This window comes from Mycena indigotica (genome assembly GCF_014461135.1).
Source record: "Mycena indigotica strain 171206Taipei chromosome Unknown Mind.scaff0004, whole genome shotgun sequence".
Taxonomy (NCBI): domain Eukaryota; kingdom Fungi; phylum Basidiomycota; class Agaricomycetes; order Agaricales; family Mycenaceae; genus Mycena; species Mycena indigotica.
Window position 1 is genome coordinate 1151610 of NW_023503003.1, and position 21608 is coordinate 1173217.

A 21608-nucleotide genomic window follows, 5' to 3' on the forward strand; every position below is an offset into this window, starting at 1 on the left:
TTCTTCTGCTGTAAGGGCAACCCCGGAGGCCTGAGATCAAGGTCCTAGCAGGGGAGGATCCGAAGAGTGAATAGAAGTAAGCAAATACAAGTGAGGCTGACCTAGCAGGGGAGGATCCGAAGAGAAGAAACTCTAAGGGTCCGCCTGCTAGGTAGCGGAACTATATACTGCGCTCTTGACGCGCCAAGGTTGATCGTTGCTCCGTGCAGTATGCCTGCGCCATGTCGCAGGCCAGGTCCCAGGGGGATCGCCAGGCGGGGGCGGCGATGCGCCTGACGGAGGCGGTGATGCGATCACCGGAGTCGGAACCGGAGTCGGACCGGAATCGGGATCGTCTCCGAGGGGCCGAAAGGGAGGTTCCCCTGACAGAGCCGTCGATTGCGCCACGGCATTCACGGAAGTATGGGTAGAATTTCCGTGTCGCTTTGACTTCTGGTGGAGTGTTATTTGGTGGCAGATGGATATGCTTTGTGTAGAAAGACCCAGTCAAGCAGTTAAGGATGGTATGGATGGATTTGCTGATAGTTTCCCCACTCCTTTGAAAACGCTCCTGGAGGACACGTGAGCTGCAGCCGATCCGGGCGAAGTAAAGGAATGTTGCAAGCTTCTCCGTGGCCGTGACATGCTTCGAATTGGTTAGCCCGGAATGCATTTGGAGTTCGAATAATAGTCGAAGGAAGACATGCTTGGCCATCCCTAGCTGGCGATAGAACCGGATATCACTGCCAACAAGGAGCTCATCCACCCAGACCTGACCAGTAAGAGCAGAGGTGTTGAGAGGGATGGGATCAGTGAGATTCATGCCAAAAGAGACAGTGAATGCTGCAACCATACACACAAGCGACACCAGCGCAATGTGCCGTTGACGCTGTGCTAGTGCTTTCTTCTTTTGTGCTCTCTGTTGGGCAAGTATAGCCTGTTGCGAGGCATTGGATGCGTCACGGAAGGCTCTGGACGCGTCACGGGAAGGGCCGGAGGGCATGGCGCCGATTCCCAGTCAAAAAACGCGTCGAAACGAGGAGGGGAGGACGAGATATGTCTTTTGATCTACCTTAAATACATGACTAATCTTATTTGACGCATCTCCGCCAACCTCCGGCCCCGTTGTCATGCCTGTTGATGGCATGGATACCATACCGAGACTGGCTAGGGCTAGCCGAGCCCGTTGCCAGATTGGCTACGGGATCGATCCCGGTGACACCGAGCAGGCCCTAAGCCTCGTTACCTCTGGGGTCGTTACCCGTACGTGTTGAGTTCCAATCCGGCTGGCTTTGACATCAATGTACTTACAGTTTCTTCTTTGGTGCCATTCAAATGACAGAGTTCGACCCGACACTCACCACGTCCGTGGTCAATGCACTCTACAAATTTGTCACGCTCGCGAATTCTATGCTCCGCAGTAATAATACTGGAGTCGAGCAATGGACGGCAACACGATGGGAGGATTTTGTGATGACGCTGCAATGGTTTTATTCCTTTTTTCTTTCTTACTGATGCAAGGATCTGACTTCTACAAGGCTTTATGACAATCACCCCAACGGAACTGCAAGTCAGGCATTACTCATCGATACGATGGAGCGGCTCAAGTGGACTGGTGTTCCATGGGAGAAGGTTTTCTCGAAACAGGAAAGTCCAACTTGTGCTTCTGTACTACTGACGCTAATCAGAACAACAGTATTTTCCTACCGCGGCAGGTGCTTTGCACTCTCTGCGCAATCGCGTTTTGTTTATCCCACTCAGTCGAAAACACGCCCAACCCATTCAATCTGCCCTTGACTGTGAGTCAAAGAATCCTTGACGTCAACGGTTGAGTCTGAAGCAGCACAGTGGCATGGAGTCAACATGGCAGAAGGGCTGAAAGCGCTTCCCGCGACCTATCGCTTTACACACAACCAATCAGGCTTGTCACAGATTTTCCATTACTATCATTGGCCTTACTTGGAGATCAGATTTGGACGCAGCCAGTTTGGGTTGGGACTTGTTGTTTCAGTATCATGGGCGGCCATCAGGCATCCTCCCTCATCACTCCTTGTTCGACGTTGGCCGACATCTTGCCAGGAATTTACGCGGCTGACGAATATTTGGCTGGTCTCGAAGCTACAAGAGGGTAAGGGAGAATGAAACTGAGGCTGAGCTCAACTCTAACATGTTTCTCTTAGCACTGAGTTGTGTCTCGTGGTCGAAACTATGTTCTCGGGCTCGTATCTCTACCAAGTCATAGGCGATCCGAAATTTTCTGACCGGGTAATATTTAGTATCGCTATGAAGTCTTGTTTTGACTCCAATCAAGGTCGAACGCATTGCTTATAATGCCTTGCCGGCGACGCTGACCGGAGGTGCGGATGTACATACTATTCCAGCTCCTGACCTCACTCACCTCGTCAGACATGTGGAATAGGTGCGCTCTACATAACCTCTAACTTGCGCTCTACCCACTTCCTCTACCGCAAGACAATATCTCCAACAACAGAATCAAATATTCGCTGGAAATATGAGCACAAATCCGTTCCCTTTGGATGGTCCCTACTCGAATGTGTTTGGTTTGGAGCCGAATTACCCATGTTGCACCGTCAATCACCCGCAAGGATGGCCTAAATTTATCACGAAGTAATTTGGTCGGGTTTGGCAAGAGTGAAAATACAAAACTGATGAGCGTTCACCAGCGCATTTGTTACAACTCCGGATATGGCATCCCTTGTGCATGTTTATCTGGGACCCTTCTCGACGTCGGTCACTCTCGCTCAAGGCATATATTGTTTCTTGTCAAGATGCTAGCTAACAATGTCCAGGTAATGCTGTCACCGCCAATGTCGCAACGTACGAACTTTCAACTTTTTATCGAGCCCTATCTTGACGCGATTTGTTCGATAAGATTATATCCATTCAGCGACACACTTACCACCACCATCACTGCTAAATCAGCATTCACTTACCAGGTTCGCATTCCCGGCTGGGTTGTCAACGGAACCATCGCGATCAACGGTGCGCCAGCAAAGCCACTTGCGCCAGTAAACGGGCTTCAGGCGGTCGCGGCAAACTCCGGGACGACAACGTTCGTTTTGAATCTACCTGCGGTCATCACAACGGAGGCGCGACCCCATGGAGCCATCGCTGTGCATCGTGGACCCTTGAACTATGCATTCGACATCCCTCGAAAAACTAAAGTTCTTGCAACGAATGCCGATCAGCCTATGGCTCAAGACTTAGAGTTCGATGCCACGGCGAGCTGGCAATACGCTATCGACCCAGCCACTTTGGCGTTCTCGTCCACTCCGCCCTCGTCTGGGGTGTTGCCTTCGCCGATCTTCGATTCGGGGTTGACACCATCCAAGATCACTGCGAGGGCGTGCTTGATCAATTGGGCAATCCAGGCGCCGACGTTTGCTGCCAAGCCCCCGACAAATCCCACCTGCACCGGACCCGCAACCACGATAACTTTGACACCGTATGGCGTGCGTCCCGATCTCTTATTCTTGGCGCGTGTGGACTGATGACAACAGGCTACGAAGTTGCGCATTAGCGAGTTCCCTACGTTCAAATCGACTTGAAGGGATTAAGATGTCCGATGCTAGTTCTTAATGCACAATTTTCTGACTGAATATCGGCTGCCGCAACATTAAAGCTATCGGACAATACTAGCCTGGGATTCGGAGATCACACAACCTCGGAGTTAAGCCCAAACTCCAAAATTAACTCGGACATTCTCTCAGAGAACTTGTAGCTTCATTTCCCGTCAGAGCTCAAGTTGAGCTGCTGTATCATGTTTTCTGATCAAATCTGACATAAAAGCTGTCACACTATGACCCTTCTCATCGTAGCAACAGCTCTCCGCACGGGTTGCGATGAAGTGCTTTCAATAGAGGCGGCCCGACATTTTCTATGACGTCGAAGGTGTCTTTACCTGCCTTGCGGAATACTGGTCAGTAGTCGTCCGTCTAGATTGATTATCTGTCAGTTAGCTGAAAACATTCACCTACAGTATCCTAAAATGGACATTATTTACCCAGTCTCCGGGACGATGAGCACACTTCTCTTTCCGCTGAGCGCATGACCAAGTGCCTGTCCCTTACTTTGTTGCCGACATTTGCGGTGGCTAGGCTGGCGAGATCGAGATGTGGGTCAAAAATATTCGGATTTTTCTTGGACTAAGCGCTGGCGCCCACAGCTATCCAACAACACCAGCGGACGTTCCAGACTCATCGCCACCTCGGAGACTGGACGAGTTATTATTTCCTGTGGCGCCGGACCCCGAGTCGCGTCTTCTTGATTCCCAGCAGTATAAAAGCGCCGCCGGGAGAGCCACGGTTCGTTAGCCCCCTCCCCTCCCTCATGCCGTCTAGTTTCTTCAGATTGTTCAGGGCCGAGGCAGAAACTTCGATGCCTGACGTTGACAAGCTGTCTCTTGTAGAAGAGGCCCTCGCATCGAGCGTTGGTGGCGCATCGGTCGGGTTGCTGAATAGCCCTGAACTAGCCAGTGTTATCGAAGAGTGCAGAGCGGACGTGACGCGTATAGCCAAACAATGTAGGGCAAGGAATGTCCGGTATCGGTATGTTTCAATTTCCTGGTGACATTTGTTTCATTGACAACTGGCCAGAGATATGGACTTCGATGTCGAAAATGACCAAGACCGATGTCTGAACGGGCTCGTTCTAGGCGATGTGTACAATCCTTCCGATGTCCAGCGCGTCACCGAGCTTTTCGACAACCCGAAATTCTTCAGCGATGACCGGCATTCGAACGAGGTCATACAGGGGCAAAGATGCTCTAATTGGTGCGTGCATGTCGTTTTGCCTGACCGCTCTTAAAATTGGCGCATATCTAGTTGGTTTATATCCGCGTTGGCCGCGACGTCGACGCTCAAGTCGCAGATTGTCGAAAAGTACTGTGTCGCGGTGAGTTCGGTCGAAGCTCTACCTAGACAACTTACTCATGGAATCTCGTAGCGCGACGAGCAAATCGGTGTCTACGGATTCGTCTTCTGGCGCGATACGAGATGGGTCAGCATAATTGTCGACGAGTGCGTTTTAATCTCGCATTCAATGACTGCTAATGTCGTCAGTCTTCTTTACACTTCGATCCCCAAATATGAAGAGCTGTCGATACCCGAGAAGGCGCTATTTCAAAACGACAAGGAGAAATATAATACGTCTGCCCGCAAGGGCAACAAGACACTCTTCTTTGCCAAGTCGGGGAACATTGGAGAAACTTGGGTTCCACTGCTTGAGAAGGCGTATGCGAAATTGCATGGCGACTATGGCTCCTTGTACAGTGGTTACGTAAGCGATCTGCCTGTCCTCGAATGGAAACACTGACCATGTTCTGTTCTGTTCTCAGGCCAGTGAGGTATGTGTGTCGAGCTTCCCGTCGGCCACTCAAAACTCAACGTCCTGTCCCTAGGGAATCGAAGACTTGACTGGGTACGTTCAAAGATCCAGCTCGATCGAAATGCTCAGATGACCCATTCAAACTGAAGGGGCGTATCGAGCTTTATTCAATGCAAGGTATGCTCTTCCTTTCTTCTCCTCGGGTGATTCATATCACTTCAGTCGTGTGCTTACGCATGCTCAACCCAATCCAGGACATCCTCGACAAGGACACATTTTGGACAGAGGAGCTGCTCAAGTCGAATCGCGACCGCCTCTTTGCGTGTTCCTTCCACGGCTTGAACCCCACGCGGAATGGCAATTTCAATGCGACCATAAGCGGTCTGTGGGGAAACCACTCGTATGCCGTCCTTCGTGCCCTCGAATTTGGCGGGAAGCGATTCCTTGTGCTGCGCAATCCATGCGGCCAGGCCGAATGGAATGGCCCCTGGTCGGATGGCTCTAAAGACTGGACGCCGGAATGGATGGAAGCGCTACCTGCGCTGGGCCACGTTTTCGGAGACCCGGGAAAGTTCATCATGGAATGTCAGTGAAATTAAAAGCTCCCTTTGTCTCGGACTTATCTCCCGACAGACAAGGATTTCCTTTTGTGTTTTGAACAGATTGATAGAACAAGGTTCGAGGCTGCCTGAAACTCTCCGCGCTAATTGTTTGCCAGATTATTTGATAGTTCGTGGACTGTCCGCTCCCAGGTCGTGAGGGTATCGCACCCACGCCCGTTCCCTGAATCGGGTCTTGGATATGGCGATGTTTGCTGTAAGTCCGCAGTGCCCGCCAACCAAAGCTAAAACCTTTGATGCAGTCACTTTCTCCCTCTCAACGGCTACTGCCGCAGTCATCGTCTTGTCCCAACTCGATGTCAGGTTCTTCAAAGGTTTATCGCCGGCTTGCTATTGGAACTTCGACTTTGTCTTGTATCGCAGGGGGCAGAAAGCGGCGGTGGACACGTCCCCGCACTCACGTTACACGTCGCGGAGCGTGAGCCTGGAGTTTGCTGAATTGGAGGCCGGGGAGTATATTGTCCATGTATGTCTGACGTTCCGCTTCTGGACTGGAGCTTGAGTGAGCTTTGCGACAGTGTCGGCTGGACAAAGTACCGTTCACGGACAAGACCAACCATGAAGAGTGGAGCCAGAGTAAGGTGACGCGGGTCGTGACCCAGCGGGCAGAAAGCGAGTCGGTTGCGACAAGTGCGTGTCGTAGCCCTTGTCGTTTAGTTGCTGATTACAAGTGTAGATGTTGAGATTGAGTATGGGCATCCTGATCTTTCGGGAATGGTGTTTGACTTGCTCTTGCAGTTGGCAGGAAAAGAATGTGCCAATTCCTTTGCGGATACTGGCGGGACAAGACCTTGCCGATCTCTGCCGCAAAGCGGACACTGCGAAAGCCCAGAGGAAAAGGACTTCACAAGACTCTAGCGAACGTGACAGCTCCGACGATGTGTCGACTGAGGGGACCAAGGTGAACGACGAAGCGCCAGGTATGACCACAACAATCACGACAATCAAGACCGTCAGAACTGGGGTGAAGATAATGACGGACACCAAGGAGGTCGTCCTGTTTGGCAGGGGCCCGCCTCCATCTGAAGAGGAGGACAATGATGATGATGACGAAGAAGAAAAGGAAACCAGATCAGAGCCGACTCCGGACAGTGCAGCCCCGTTTATTGGGCTCAAGGTGTACACGCCTGCAGTCGTGGATGTTGTCGTGAAGGCGCAACTACGGCATGATATGCGGTTGAGTTTCGCGGGACTGAAGGTGGATGAATGGAAACTGTTTGGGTTATGAGTCCGCTTCTAGGTCTATATATCTTGTTTATTCGAACTTGAAGTTGCTAGGTGGATTCAATGCTCTGATATCGAGAGGCACGTTGGATTGAGTAACTATGTGGGTGAATTACAGTCTGACAAACAAATTCCACTAACATTTTTGATTCCGTGAACGAGGTCCCGCGGATTCAGAATCGGATGTCGCCCACCATCGCGGCGAATCATTATGACGTCCACAACATTTATGGCTGGGTTGCGTGTTGAGAGAAGTTGAAAGGCAAGTTCGAGTTGTCTGACAGAAGCTATGTACAAGAAGAGTTTTGAGTGGACCTTCTGACCAAGATGATATCACACGTGAATTTGCTCTTGATTTGCCTTGTTCCCGGCGCCTTGACTGGAAGCACTTGGGAAGCACTATCCTATCCACCCATCGACTAAGCCTTGACAGCAACTGCTGACAGACATTACGCTGAAGGCCCTTGTGGCTCCCCTCATCTCGCCCTCACCAGAAAAATTCCGCGGCCAGGAGCAGACTTGCTTGCGTATAGTTCTTGAAGGCATGACGCACTCAGCAGCGTGCTGTGAGTGTCACAAGACTCGAGATAAACGTCTTGTTGACGATGCTTACGGAGTCTTCCTTGGTCGCATCACAGTCCATCCCGTTCAACTTGCACCGAAAACGTCTCGACAGGTGACTATTATTGTCTTCTTGACCTTGGCCTAACCTTGGCCTACGCATCGAGCTCGCTGTCTTGGCCAGTTTTTGTCGTCACCATCAGCCTCGATCAGCACGCCCAAACTTGATATGCTGGTCTTGTGCTCTTTCTTCCGCGTGCCAGCGCCGAAGCGTTTGAAGTTTGAACGTTGCTTCGGGTGGGCGGGGGGCGTCCCTTAAATACCGGGGCGGTAATCCATCATGGCTCAGGAAGATGCGGGCCCTCTCGCTCCTGGCGCTTGCTGCGCTTGCCCTTGTCCAGTCCAAGCCACTGAACGAGAAACGTGCCACTTTTGCTGCTGTACGCCCTCCAGCTGTTCCCCTCGCTGTACGGTCACCATACCTGTCGACATGGTCTGATTCCAATACTCTTGTGGGGTCATGGGTATGTTTCTTGTTGCGTTCTCTGCCCACGATTTCACCAGTCGTATTAGCCCAAATTTTGGACCGGCTCAATCAAGGGATGGGCCGCTATCGCGCGGGTCGATGGGCTAGCTTATCCAATAATGGGTGACCCGGGCCAGGATCCAATTGGTTCAACTGGGAATGCTGTTCAAAAGTCGCTGACGGTTACACCGACAAAATCGATTTATGTCATGCAAGCCGGCGCCGTCGAAGTAACATTGACTTTCCTTTCCCCCATCGAACCGGACTCGACTCAACTCCAGTCGATCCCGCTGTCATACCTCCAGATTCAAGCACGCTCTACCGATGGCGCCCTGCATATTGTGCAGATCATGGTGGACATCAGCGCCGAATGGGCTAATGGCGACTCTTCCAAGGTTGCGTCTTGGGCTGTTGACAGCTCTGTTTCGGTTACGGGCGGAAATCTCCAGAGCTTCACCGTGCAAACCCAGAGCCCTACGCAGTTCAGTGAAACCGGAGACTATCCCAACTGGGGAACCGTTGTATGGTCAACACTAAACGCGAACTCGTTGTCGTGGCAGAGTGGCGATAATGCACCGACGATGCGAGCGGCATTTGTTTCCAACGGGCGGCTCTCCAACTTGAACAACGCAAACTTTAGGGCTATCAACAACGGATGGTAAGTAGTTGCATATCTTGTTTCTCAGGTGCTGATGCAAATCAACTTTTTAGGCCCATTTTTGCGTTTTCCAACAACCTTAACTACGTCTCAAGTTCTCCCTCGCAAACGCTAACATACGTCATCGGCCATGTCCGGCCCCAGGCCATAACCTGGCAACGTTCTCCCGTCAACGCGTACTGGACCAACTTCTGGTCTAACTGGCAAGGCATGCTGCAATTCTTCTACAACGATTTGGCGAATGCAGTCAGTCGTTCCAATGCCCTGGACAACAAGATTGCAGACGCGGCTAATGCGGCTAACGGCCCGAACTACGAAGCGATCGTTGCTCTCGCTGCTCGTCAGGCGTTCGGAGGGGTTGAGTTGGTTGGCAGCACGAGTGAACCTTGGCTAATGTTGAAAGAGTGCGTATCTCAGGCTATTTGGCCTTCGAGCTCTGATCTTGTGCTAGAATTTCGTCAAATGGTAACATGCAGACTGTGGACGTCATTTACCCTGCCGCTCCGATCCTCTACTACCTCAACGGAGATCTCATTCGTCTTATTCTCAACCCCCACATCAACTACATGTCGTCTGGCCTCTGGCCGCGGTCCTACGCGACACATGACTTGGGTTCTTCGTACCCCAATGCTGACGGCCACAACGACGGAGGAGGAGAGGAGATGCCCGTCGAAGAATCCGCCAATATGCTTATTTTGGTTGGCATGTATCTGCAAAATCCGACAAGCCAAAGCGACGCCAAGGCCTGGGCGACCACACATTACAACCTTTTCCGTGGGTGGGCCGAGTTCTTGGTTGCCAATACGCTCTACCCCGATCACCAACTGACCACCGACGATTTCGCCGGCCCGATCTCGAATGCGACCAATCTCGCACTCAAGGGCATCATTGGTCTGGGTGAAATGGGCAGAATCGCGAACTTTGTCGGCAAAACGGGTGATGCCCTGCGGTACTCGTCAGTTGCGAAGCAGTATACGGCAACATGGGACGCCGTTTCGAGGGATGCGTCTGGCCAGTATCTCAACCTTGCGTATGGGAACACGAGCACGTGGTCGCTCAAGTACAACCTTTTCCCTGACAAGTTGCTTGGCCTCAATCTGATTCCGGCCAACACCATTGCGCTCGAGGACGCCAAGTACAAGACAGTCATGAATACCTATGGAGTGCCCTTGGACGTCCGCCACACTTACACGTGAGTCGATACTTTTTCGAGAGCGGAATCGTCTGACTTTTCATTTAGCAAAGTCGATTGGGAGTTGTGGACAGCCGCTTCTGCCAACGATGCTTCGCTTCGCCAGAGCATTGTCGATGGTGTCTACCGATTCATCAACACTTCGCCTTCTCGGGTTCCATTCAGTGACTGGTACGACACTGTTAATGGTGGAGCAAATGGCTTCCGAGCACGAGTGAGTTGTTGAACAACATCTTTCAGTCGCATTTCATTAATTCTATCTGATAGCCTGTCATCGGTGGCATGTTCAGTATTTTGGCACAAGGTTTGAACAAGCCTGGCTTGCCTGAAGCCAAACCGTCGAGTGTGGACACTTCGTACGTGCATATTTTTTTGTCGTCATGTGGCTTTTGTTGACGACTTGCAGGAAAACATACCGCATCACGGTTGGTGGACGGTCGGGATGCTACAACGTTCTGAGTGTTGCGGCCTGCGGGTCGGCCAAGGTCGACCTCTTCGGCTCTGACGAAGGGTAGGTTTATAATCTGATTAACCGGCCTGTTGCTTACTTTTCTTGCCAGCTCGGGCCGCCAGCGCTTCAAATTCGTCCCTGTCGATGGACTGACGAACGTCTACAACATCAAGGTCGCCGGTGGGCGTGACGGATGCGACACTTTCCTGTCTTCTGGCCAATGTGGCAGCAACCTCGTTGACCTATATAGCCGCGACGACGGCTCGGGCCGCCAGCGATGGGTGGTGAACCCCTCGGGGAATGGCTTCAACATCCAGCCTTACAGCGGCCGCGCGAGCTGCAACACTTTCCTGAGTGTTGCTTCCTGCGGCACAGATTTGGTGGACTTGTATTCGTTTGATGATGCCAGTGGGAGGCAACAATTCACGCTTACCGCGGTGTAATATTTGTTTGTTGTAAAATCACAAAAGTGGGAATAGAAAGACTTATTCTACCTAGTGACGTTGCGGGGTTTGCCCCGAGATGTTCTCCAGAGTCGACAGGGTTTTCTGCCGTACTCAAGCGCCGACCTGTGCAGTTACAGCAGCGTTTTTAACTGGGAACACAAGACATCCAGCGCCGAGTTCCGCTCCTGAGAAGAGGACAGCTAACACATTTACCGATATTTTGCTCTGTGTGGCTGTTGGTGCCATGGTGGCAAAACGGATGACACTTCAGTGTTAGTCAGCAACATTCACCCTCACTTCGATACGTGCGGTACCGTACCTCGGCGCTCGCTATTCTTGCATGGACATCGATGGAACTGAGTTCAACAGACCATTCTATGGATGACATACGAAACCGCTGGTCACAGGTCTACGACCTGAGATACCAGTTGAATTTTTGGTGTTCTTCAACAACAGTGTTTATCCCGTTCAACGCAACATCTCAACAGGTGACTATTTTTATCTTTCTACCCTGACCCATGTGTGTCGAGCTTGCGGTCCTCGAAGCTCCCCGAAGCTTTCCCTTGTAGATTCTGTTGTGATTGTCGTCAGCGATCAGCACACCGAAAGCTGATGTACTGGTCTTGTGTTCTTTCTTCCGCATGCCATTGCCCAACGCAACGGCGGTTCCGGGGTCTATTATGCTAACGCTTTAAATACCAGCTAGGACAGCATGAATCATCCAACTCAAGTCCGGGAAGATGAGAGCCCTCTCTCTCCTCGCGCTCGCCGCTCTTTCGCTTGTTCAGGCGAAGCCATTCAACGAGAAGCGCTCGACATTTGCGGCCGTACGGCCTCCATCTGTTCCTCTTGCTGTGAGGTCGCCTTATGTGTCGACATGGTCAGCTTCTGATAGTCTTGTTGGGTCATGGGTGAGTCCCTTGGGCCTTGAACCGTTGCGGGCACAAATTCAACCAATGATGTCAGCCCAGATTCTGGACAGGCTCTATCAAGGGGTGGTCGGCCATCGCGCGGGTCGATGGCAAAGGTTATCCACTTATGGGGGACCCTGCCCAAGATCCAATTGGCACCACTTCGAATGCTGTTCAAAAGTCGCTCACGATTACACCCACCAAATCTATATATGCCATGCAAGCTGGCCCCGTCCAAGTCACCCTTACTTTCCTTTCCCCCATTGAACCACAGTCGCCCCAGCTCCAGTCCATTCCACTGTCCTACTTGCAAATTCAAGCGGTTTCCACTGATGGAGGATCCCATACTGTCCAAATTATGGTGGATATCAGCGCTGAGTGGGCAAATGCCGACTCCTCCAAGGTCGCATCGTGGGCTGTCGACAACTCCGTTTCGGTCACGGGTGGAAATCTACAGACATTCACGATCCAAACACAGAGCCCCACACAGTTCAGCGAAAGCGGCGACTACCCCAACTGGGGCACGGCCGTCTGGTCGACATTGAACGCAAATGGTTTGACGTGGCAGAGCGGCGATAATGCATCCACGATGCGAGCCGCGTTTGTTTCTAATGGACAACTCTCTAACCTGAACAACGCCAACTTCAGAGCTATCAACAACGGATGGTGTGTAACTTGAACGAACTTTGTTGGCCACCCCATGAATTACGGATTTCTTTAGGCCAATCTTCGGTTTCTCCAACAACCTTGGTTCCGTTGGAACTTCTTCCTCAGCAACATTAACATACGTTGTCGGGCATGTCCGTCCTCAGGCAATAACATGGCAGGGCTCCCCGGTCAACGCTTACTGGATGAACTTCTGGTCCAATTGGCAAGGCCTGGTGCAATTTTTCTACAACGATCTAGCAAACGCCGTCAACCGTGCAAATTCTCTGGACAGCAAGATTGCGGACGCAGCTAATGCAGCTAACGGGCAAAACTACGAAGCTATCGTTGCTCTGGCCGCGCGTCAAGCATTTGGAGGGACTGAGTTTGTCGGCAGTACCAGCGAACCCTGGCTGATGTTGAAAGAGTGCGTGTCGTTGGGTGCCCCTGTTATTCGTGCGCTGATTTCATTTGTAGAATTTCGTCGGATGGTAACATGCAGACCGTCGATGTCATCTATCCCGCCGCGCCAGTTTTGTACTATCTTAACGGAGACCTTTTGCGCCATATTCTCAATCCCCTCGTCAATTATATGTCGTCTGGGCTCTGGCCTCAGTCTTACTCGGCACACGACCTGGGTTCCTCTTACCCCAATGCGAACGGGCACAATGATGGTGGAGGGGAGCTCATGCCCGTCGAAGAATCAGCCAATATGCTCATCTTGGTCGGCATGTACCTGCAAAATCCTTCCAGTCAGAGCGACGCGAAAGCCTGGGCTACCTCTCATTACAGTCTCTTCCGTGGATGGGCCGAGTTCCTCGTTTCGCATACGCTTTACCCCGACAACCAGTTGACGACGGACGATTTCGCTGGGCCCATCTCGAATGCTACCAACCTCGCGCTCAAAGGCATCATTGGCATCGGTGAAATGGGCAGGATCGCCAACTTTGTGGGCAAAACTGGAGATGCACTCCACTATTCGTCGGTTGCTCAGCAGTACAGCACCACCTGGAACGCGGTCTCGAAAGATCCTTCTGGTCAGTATCTCAACCTTGCTTATGGCGACACGAACAGCTGGTCCCTCAAATATAACGCATTCCCCGATCGACTACTTGGTCTTGGCCTGATTCCCGCTGCCACAATTGCGCTCGAAGACTCGAAGTATAAGACTGTTATGAACACCTATGGAGTGCCGTTGGACGTCCGCCACACTTACACGTGAGTTTTGTCTCCTCTCTTCCCGTTTAACTAACGACCGGCTTAGTAAAGTTGATTGGGAGTTGTGGACAGCTGCTTCTGCTAGCGACTCCTCTGTCCGACAAAGCATCGTCGATGGTGTTTATAAATATATCAACACTTCCCCTTCTCGAGTCCCATTCAGCGACTGGTATGATACCGTTTCTGGCTCATCAAATGGCTTCCAAGCACGAGTGAGTTTTGCTTTGGGTATACTGGTTACCACTGACCTTGACCAGCCCGTCATCGGCGGCATGTTCAGTATCCTGGCTCAAGGCTTGAACAAGCCCGGCCTACCCGCGGCCACCCCATCTAGTATCGACACTTCGTACGTGTATCTCGGTTTTTTCTAGTTCCACATCTGATCATGCTAGAAAAACATACCGCATTACCGTTGGCGGGCGATCCGGATGCAATACCATTCTCAGCGTCGCTTCATGCGGGACTAACAAAGTCGACCTGTTCAGCTCGGACGATGGGTGAGGCTATACCATCTTGCCTTGGTCATTCACTCATCTGTTCTGTCAGCTCGGGCCGCCAACACTTCCAATTCGTCGCTGTTTCCGGACTCACGAACGTCTACAACATCAAGGTCGCCGGCGGGCGTGACGGTTGCAATACCTTCTTGTCCTCCGCCTCCTGTGGTGCCGATCTTGTGGACTTGTTTGGCAGTGATGACGGCTCTGGCCGCCAGCGATGGGTCGTGAGCCCGTCGGGCAGTGGGTTCAATGTCCAACCCTACAGCGGTCGCGCGAGTTGTAATACTTTCTTGAGCGTCGCGTCGTGTGGTTCGGACTTGGTGGACTTGTATTCATTTGATGATGCGAGTGGGAGGCAGCAATTCACTCTTACCGCAGTGTAGTTACGAGTCTGAGATTGTAAATAAAATTCTAACAATGAAAGCAGATATAGGATTTGAACTTGTCGCAGTAGTATTAGAGCTTATTAGCAGTCTGAAACTTTGCAAAATTTAGAGCGCAGAATGGAAATATATATTTTTTTTGTAAAGTGGAGTGGTGTCCATTCACCGAGCCTCCGCCCCCTGCCAGTGCTCAAGCTCAAGCCTCTTGAGCATGCTCTGAAGGGGATGACCGCTCAAAAACTAAAGGTTGAGAGTCGGAGTCGTCCTGTGAGCAAGCAAACAACTATTATGTTGAAAAAATTGAAATTAGTAAGTAAAATGTTTATGTTACGGATTATGTCAGCATCGGTCAATCTTATCATCCAACTCCTTTGACATGTCCAGCTGCCTCACAACCTTGTGGAATTCCATCGCGGAATTCTTTGCTCTTCCTCCTGAGCGCCCCCGGACGGTTTACGACTGTGAAATCAATCAACTTAATACCATCGATACCAACTTTCGTTCGGAGATGTTGTATTGGGAGCAACGTTTGCAAATGCCTGGCATCAGCCCCGAAGTGAAGGTCTTCGGTGAACAGAAGTGTGCAAAGTTGAAACTCTACCGTCTCGAGGTGCGCCTTGCTCGCTTATATATATATATATCATCGTTGTATTACACCAAGACTGATTCAGGTGACTAGATTGCAAAGGCGTTGGTGGGTACCTCCCCTATGAAGTTATACCTGATTTATTTACGCAGACGGGCTATATATTATATCTTGCAGAGCTGATTACATTTGTGTGTGTGGATGAAGCTCTGAATACCCTCTATGCCAAAATCTCCAAGTCCAGAGCCGCTAAGACAGAGGATCAACAACTTTCAGTGAGAGAGAGGGAAAGAAACTGTGCACCCTTCAATCGTGTGAGTCATCGGATCGAACAGAACAAGTCCATCGTTGCCGCAAATGAAAGCAGGTGTGCCTTGGAGGTCAGCCATCACGAGAGACCCACCGGTTTCGCCGAAGACATAGTGCGCGAAACTGTGGATGGTCTCTGTCTGGAGATCGAAGCCACGGACCTTGTGGTTGAGCATCAAAGTGAAATGAATGACGGCTGAAACGCGCTTGGCTTCGATATAAGTTGATAAGCCATATTTTAATATCGTCCACATTGAAGACTGTTTGCTTGTACTGCAACAGAACAGAACACTGAACAGAACCGGTCAAGTCACATCTTGGCGTGCGGCAAGCGCTGCCGACCGCTAAGCAAGGCCACCGGTACTCTCGGCTATCTTGCCGGTGTAGCACGTGAACAGCCACATCACTGATCCACTCCTCCCATCTAGATCTCCCGACCGTCTCGCTAACCGTAAGTAGATATTGCTACTATATTGCTTCCCCTCAAGAAATTCGCGGACTCAACATTGAGCCATGAGGTCATGTAATAGGGTAGGGTGCCCGCTCGACCAGCCTGAGCCTCAGTTAATTCGGTTTGCGCAGTTATGTTCGTTGTCGTCGTAACTCAACATTGAGCCATGAGGTCATGTAATAGGGTAGGGTGCCCGCTCGACCAGCCTGAGCCTCAGTTAATTCGGTTTGCGCAGTTATGTTCGTTGTCGTCGTCCGGTATGGCTTGTTGTCGGAGGTAGGCCTTCCTGTTGGACCCGTGGTCAAGACAAGAGCGCCGGATATACGCAAGCGCTATAGCCTATTCCATGATTCTGAGAGAGCTTCTGAGAGTTTGAGGCACGCAGTGATCGTGTGACAATGGGATGCTTACATAACATTGCCACTCTGTTATGGACACCTTCAAGGCGTACTACGACTCCTTCCTCAAGAGTCTTGAACCTCCTCTGAAAGATCCAGAGTGGGTCACTCTCGATAACTGCACATTGGACGAACTTCGAGCCTGCGAGAAAAAACTTCGAGGCTTCGTGCGATATTCGGAGCGCCAGATCCACTCCCCTCACACCAGCGCATGGCAGAAGGCTCAAGCCGAAATGCAGTGTAAACAGTACAAGGGTGAACTTGCTCAGGTGATTCTTGCTTGTTTTCCGCTGCTCGTGACTAATTGGAAGTGGTTAGATTGCGGAGGCGCTGGTGCGTTGTGCCTCTTTTATAAATGCATGGCTTATTTATCTACGTGGCATATAGCTCAAGAGGCAAAACGTTGATTCATCGAAGAAACGAGACTAGTCACCCATATAGTTCTATCTATCTTAATCTTCCCCCTTCCAATTGCCACTCCTGTCTTAATATATTCCACCTATGTGTTTCACGGTTTTAATCGGGCCTTAAAGCTTACCATGGTCGTCCCAAATAAACTGTGCTCAAGATCAAGCAGAACCCGATGCTAAGTTCTTCAATGAAGATCCACCAGCGAAACGACAAAGAGTCGTCAACAGAATGGCCAGTCTCGTGACGACTTGAAAAGACTCGAATCTGAACATAACCTGGTATAGGACGAGTACGAGTAATCCAAGTCAAAGGTAATCATGACGAGGATGCAAGACAGATATAATCTCGTTTCTTCGAGAGAACTTCGAAAACTTATAGTTGGCAGTGCCCGGTATAGTTTCCTCCAAGTTCGTGATGTTGCAGTCTGGTCATTAGCGCACCAACTAAAATACCCAACGCCCAGAAAGGATCCGAAATTGCTCTTAGCTTGTCGATACAGCATCGTTAACAAGGAATTAATTGACAGATGGCCATATTACAAAGCAATCTCGACGTCCAACCGCGCCAGATACGAGTACACATCGGGCGACATCCGGTACTTCAAGATGCCCGCAAAGACCATCACCGACCGCGACTTCTTGCGGAGAGCGGCCAGCGACTGCGTGGTATGTCAGCAACTCTAAGCTCAACACAGGGAGAAACACGATACCATCTGTCGTGTCGCATCTGTTGGCGCGAGCTGTGACTTGATCTTTTGGTGGACACCCGCCAGCGCATCCATCGTGAGTGGGAGGTATGTCTGCAGATTCCGTTGTAGCGCTTCATGCAGCTCTTTGAACTCCTCGGCCCTTCGCGTAATCCTGGCCACGTCGCCGTCCAGAGGTATTAACTCCGTCGACTCCATAATCTGCTTGCGAATCAGCCCTGCAGTATCAGCCAACCAGACTCCGTACCTCGAGCGCAATCTCCGGCCTGCCAGCCTGCTTGGCCTCGATCGCTTCTCGTATCCGCAACAGCCGAATAACCGCCTCGCGGTCTCTTCCTACCGCCCGATTCGTGCGCTCGTAACTGCGTAAGATCTCATTCGCCGTCCGCTCGACTGTCCTGGCCTTTTCGTCGGCACTGGGCATGGCAATGGTGTTACCCAGCGCCTGGGCTAGGCATGAAATGACCGTATTGTAGTCGCCCGCAAGATTGTACAACTTGATAGCTTCTGGAATGCGATCGTTTTCTTCCGAATTGCGGGCAGCTCGGGTGAGGATCTGTTCGTTGAAGTCCTTCGTATCACGGAGGGATAAAAGGGAAGCGCCTTGTTCGATAATACCGCTCTGTTGAAAACTATGAGAAATGGTCACTGAAAAGGATCACATCGTACAAATCGTGTTCCGTCTGGACGGAACCCTCCGACCAGTTCCTCCCATCCAGGACCGCTGTTTCCTAGCACAATGATGCGCCGTACGAGTTCCCATGCATTTTCAACTTGTTCTTGACCGATGGGGCCTTGGTCGGCTGCCAATCCAACGCAGTAAACGTATTGCAATGCCTCCTTGGCATCCATCTTCACGAACTGTCTCGCATATCGCCAAATGAGAGTCGATAAACTGAGTGCTGGAGGAGACGCTGGTGAAAGGGACACTATTCAACTGCTTCAGTGTTGACACAAAAAGATGGGAAGATACTGACAAGGAGTCATATCTGATGTTTCGGCTCGTGAAGGGACACGGAGCAGACCATGATACGCAAGGGCAATGGCGAGGTGGACCGCTTCAATTTCGGTCTCTTGGTGTTCCCAGAGTGCTGCGACTGCACGCTCGAACTGTCCACACATCAGCAATACACCCGCCCAAACGCCTCGTTTGGCCCCTGGCTGGTTTGGCGCTCCATCAAACTGTCGTTCACCATACCCGAGGAGGACCTCTGCAAGACCCCGGAGCCCACCATCTTCATCTTCGTCGACCTAAATGGCTGATCAACACTAGAAACGACCCAAGCATCTCACAACTTGCCATAGCCAGTTGGAACCAAAGCCAGTCTTCTGTCGTCGATGTCGCGTGCGGAACACTCCTGCGAGACGGCTCTAGCTTCCCAAGAAGTTTGTATAATGCCAGTTTGAATGGATCTGATGTCGATGAGTGTAACATGTGAGCATTATATGTGGATTGAAGATGATCCCGGCTGGGCTTTGGCAGTCTATAGTCTCTTAGAAACTTGGAGCACGATTGCTATGTAGCATACCTGCGATCAGGTGATTCGATCCAGGTTCGGAAGTGGCCAATAAAGCTGGGTTCTCTGTGTTCAATGGATTGCTGGAAGCGTAGAGCTTCCTCTAAGGCTTCTTGATAATGCCCCGTTCGTATCAGGAAGAAAAGTCGTGCCCATAAGGGTTGCCCAGCGACAAGCTATCTCAACACGGTTATCGACATTGACCAAGAAGAATACACAACAAACCTCGATCCGCTCCTCCCATTCGCCATTTTTGTAGTACCTCACAAAAAGGAACGCTCGCACTTTGTTCGCGATACTTGGATCGCCACCAAGCTGAGCCTCATTCGGTCGTGACTGAATTGTTCGTTCCAAAACATCCCAATACTGCTCCTCCAGTGCCTGTCGCGCGCCGTTCGTGATCTGCCGACGGAGTGCGGCAGCTTCGCGTGTTTCTTGATTGCCCAAGTATACGCGGGCATATTTTCGTTCCAAAGTCGGGGCGTTGAGAATGTGGGCACTTGCGTGCTCCGTGGGAGGTAGAGCTGGCGGTTCACCTGTAATTTTGGCAAGAACATGGAAGTTTTGAGACATTTGCGCAGAACGCGGCTAAAAATGGAAGCTAAGATGGAAGCAGGAGGGAGAGCGAGAAACCTACATCAGTTGCAACCTCGTAAGCAGCGCGAGCGAGCGCGTGAACGATTGGATACGACGTGCCACGGAGACGAGCAGCATTCAGACTCGTTATCACGCGGTCGTAAATCATCATCCTGCTTTGCATTTGGAGTGTAAGGCTGGGTGTAACACTTGGCTGCATTTGACTCAATAAGATGGCCAATGGGCCAACAAGCGGGCTCACCTTGCTGTGGAAACTCTTCTTGAGTTCGGCCATAGCTTTATTGTCGCCGCCTACGCGTCCGCCCAACTCATCGAACACGCGCTTCTTCTTAGCCTCCCAATCCCGCCTGCTTCGCTCCTCAAGCGTGCGATAGAACTGCTCCTGTGTTTCTCGGCGACCCTCCTCGATGGTCGAGATGAGATTTTGCTCGTGAGCGTGACGCAAGTAACCCGCAACATCTGTGTCCTGCAATGGCTGGAGTGGCGAAAAAGTTGCGGTGGTATTGAGATGAGCAATGGAGCTGCTTAGTGCAGATGCATCGACGTGTGCTTGGGCAAGCAAATAGTTCCTAGATGGACGATTAGCATAGAATCAGTAGAATTGAACTGCACCTACGCGCGGTCAGTTTCATTTGCAGCGGTGGGTTGTTGAGAAACCAGTCGTCGTGACTGGGCCTCGATCTGGTCCAAGGAGAGGTTTATTGAGGGTAGCTCCGGGCGCGATAAATGAGAGGTGAGGTTTCTGGATGAGGTGAGCAGCGCCGAGAGTTCGGACGCCATTGTTGGCGCAAAGCAAACCGGTCACGACCACGCGGTTGTGACGATATCTGGAGAGAACCACCAACATGTCTCGTCCAGTTCAGGATAAAGCGACGACCGAACGCTTCACGCGGACACTTCGCGAGCTCGTCAAGCGTGTGGACAACAAGGTTTGCGCTGACTGCAAACATAACGGTCTGTTTATGTTGGTTAACTGTTATGAGTTCTCTCATGCTTGCAGATCCGCGCTGGGCGTCGTGGAATCTTGGCGTCTTTCTTTGCATTCGCTGCTCTGGGATACACCGAGGAATGGGGACACACATCAGCAAAGTCAAGTCTGTTGATCTCGATACCTGGACGCCAGAGCAAATGGAGGTGCGTGCCTTATAATTTCTCCTTCTATCCGTCCTCATTGCACCATCAGAGCATCCAGAAATGGGGGAATAAGCGCGCAAATCTGTACTGGGAGGCGCGTCTAAAGCCTGGCCATGTCCCTCCAGACCAGTGCGTGCCCAAGCATTATGCGAAACGACTTCTTAGTTGAAACTGCAGTAAAATGGAATCCTTCATTCGATCCAAGTATGAATCCCGTCGATGGGCACTTGACGGTCCTCCTCCCAGTGATCCCTCAATCTTGGACTCTGAGACCGCTGTGATTGAGAGCGAGACCACCACCACCACCCCGCAATCAACACCTGATCCTGTCGGTTGGGCTGCTGCTCCTTCGCCTCCTCGTGCCTCCAACTCGACGGTCAACCGGCAACCACAGCCACGCCAGCTCTTGTCAACAGGCCATTCAGCTACCGCCTCCCTGACGAGAGCACCCATTCAGCAAGCAGCAGCTCCCGTCCCTCCTCCACAACCCAAACCCCAAGATGACCTGTTTAGTCTTGATTTCCATGCCCCACCAGCTGCCCCCGAGCCATCTGCACCAACGAAAAACGCCAAGGACGATATCATGTCACTCTTTTCTTCAGCTCCTCCTTCGAACCCCGCCGCATCGCCCGTCTTCGGACAATTTCAGCAGCAGCCTAGTCCATGGGGAGCTGCGGTCCCGCAGCAGCAGCCTCAGAGCATGCTCGGTAATGCCGGAACAGGAATGTGGGGAGTTTCGTCTGGTTGGGCTACAGCAGGACAACAACAACAGTCCCAACAAGGCTTATGGGGTGCGCCGACTATAACTCAACAAACAGCATTTTCTCCTGCGGCAGATACAA

At 51.4% G+C, this 21608-nt stretch overlaps 7 protein-coding genes across 7 annotated transcripts; 6 read left to right on the plus strand and 1 right to left on the minus strand.

The window, feature by feature from the left end:
- Window positions 1-1314: 1314 nt before the first annotated feature.
- MIND_00420100 (uncharacterized protein) lies at window positions 1315-3548 on the plus strand (the record flags this gene model as incomplete). The annotated part of the gene is made up of 9 exons (XM_037361018.1): window positions 1315-1466; window positions 1518-1694; window positions 1741-1778; window positions 1828-2107; window positions 2160-2244; window positions 2291-2336; window positions 2386-2398; window positions 2609-3452; window positions 3501-3548. 9 exons carry the CDS (start codon window positions 1315-1317, stop codon window positions 3546-3548), a joined length of 1683 nt encoding a protein of 560 aa, XP_037221310.1.
- Window positions 3549-4329: 781 nt separating this feature from the next.
- On the plus strand, window positions 4330-7173 carry MIND_00420200 (Calpain catalytic domain-containing protein; the record flags this gene model as incomplete). The annotated part of the gene is made up of 15 exons (XM_037361019.1): window positions 4330-4547; window positions 4596-4772; window positions 4824-4893; window positions 4945-5018; window positions 5061-5277; window positions 5336-5348; window positions 5399-5418; window positions 5475-5502; window positions 5548-5910; window positions 5959-6001; window positions 6044-6141; window positions 6188-6411; window positions 6464-6575; window positions 6622-6634; window positions 6684-7173. The coding sequence occupies 15 exons, from the start codon at window positions 4330-4332 to the stop codon at window positions 7171-7173; spliced, it is 2160 nt and encodes a 719-aa protein (XP_037221311.1).
- A 910-nt stretch (window positions 7174-8083) lies between these two features.
- MIND_00420300 (Ricin B-type lectin domain-containing protein) lies at window positions 8084-11000 on the plus strand (the record flags this gene model as incomplete). The annotated part of the gene is made up of 8 exons (XM_037361020.1): window positions 8084-8254; window positions 8304-8914; window positions 8968-9318; window positions 9366-10106; window positions 10155-10320; window positions 10374-10462; window positions 10513-10617; window positions 10667-11000. The coding sequence occupies 8 exons, from the start codon at window positions 8084-8086 to the stop codon at window positions 10998-11000; spliced, it is 2568 nt and encodes an 855-aa protein (XP_037221312.1).
- Window positions 11001-11743: 743 nt separating this feature from the next.
- MIND_00420400 (Ricin B-type lectin domain-containing protein) lies at window positions 11744-14657 on the plus strand (the record flags this gene model as incomplete). Its single annotated transcript, XM_037361021.1, has 8 exons — window positions 11744-11914; window positions 11970-12580; window positions 12636-12986; window positions 13037-13777; window positions 13824-13989; window positions 14035-14123; window positions 14170-14274; window positions 14324-14657. 8 exons carry the CDS (start codon window positions 11744-11746, stop codon window positions 14655-14657), a joined length of 2568 nt encoding a protein of 855 aa, XP_037221313.1.
- A 376-nt stretch (window positions 14658-15033) lies between these two features.
- On the plus strand, window positions 15034-15426 carry MIND_00420500 (uncharacterized protein; the record flags this gene model as incomplete). Its single annotated transcript, XM_037361022.1, has 2 exons — window positions 15034-15267; window positions 15337-15426. The coding sequence occupies 2 exons, from the start codon at window positions 15034-15036 to the stop codon at window positions 15424-15426; spliced, it is 324 nt and encodes a 107-aa protein (XP_037221314.1).
- Window positions 15427-16418: 992 nt separating this feature from the next.
- On the plus strand, window positions 16419-16830 carry MIND_00420600 (uncharacterized protein; the record flags this gene model as incomplete). The annotated part of the gene is made up of 3 exons (XM_037361023.1): window positions 16419-16670; window positions 16720-16734; window positions 16789-16830. Exons 1-3 carry the CDS (start codon window positions 16434-16436, stop codon window positions 16828-16830), a joined length of 294 nt encoding a protein of 97 aa, XP_037221315.1. The 5' UTR covers window positions 16419-16433.
- A 517-nt stretch (window positions 16831-17347) lies between these two features.
- MIND_00420700 (Nucleoporin-interacting protein) lies at window positions 17348-20430 on the minus strand (the record flags this gene model as incomplete). Its single annotated transcript, XM_037361024.1, has 11 exons — window positions 20249-20430; window positions 19874-20201; window positions 19673-19825; window positions 19261-19623; window positions 19048-19211; window positions 18819-19002; window positions 18496-18769; window positions 18188-18447; window positions 17766-18140; window positions 17522-17719; window positions 17348-17470 (listed from the first exon to the last, which is right to left on the minus strand). The coding sequence occupies exons 1-11, from the start codon at window positions 20410-20412 to the stop codon at window positions 17348-17350; spliced, it is 2586 nt and encodes an 861-aa protein (XP_037221316.1). The 5' UTR covers window positions 20413-20430.
- Between the last annotated feature and the right edge of the window lie 1178 nt (window positions 20431-21608).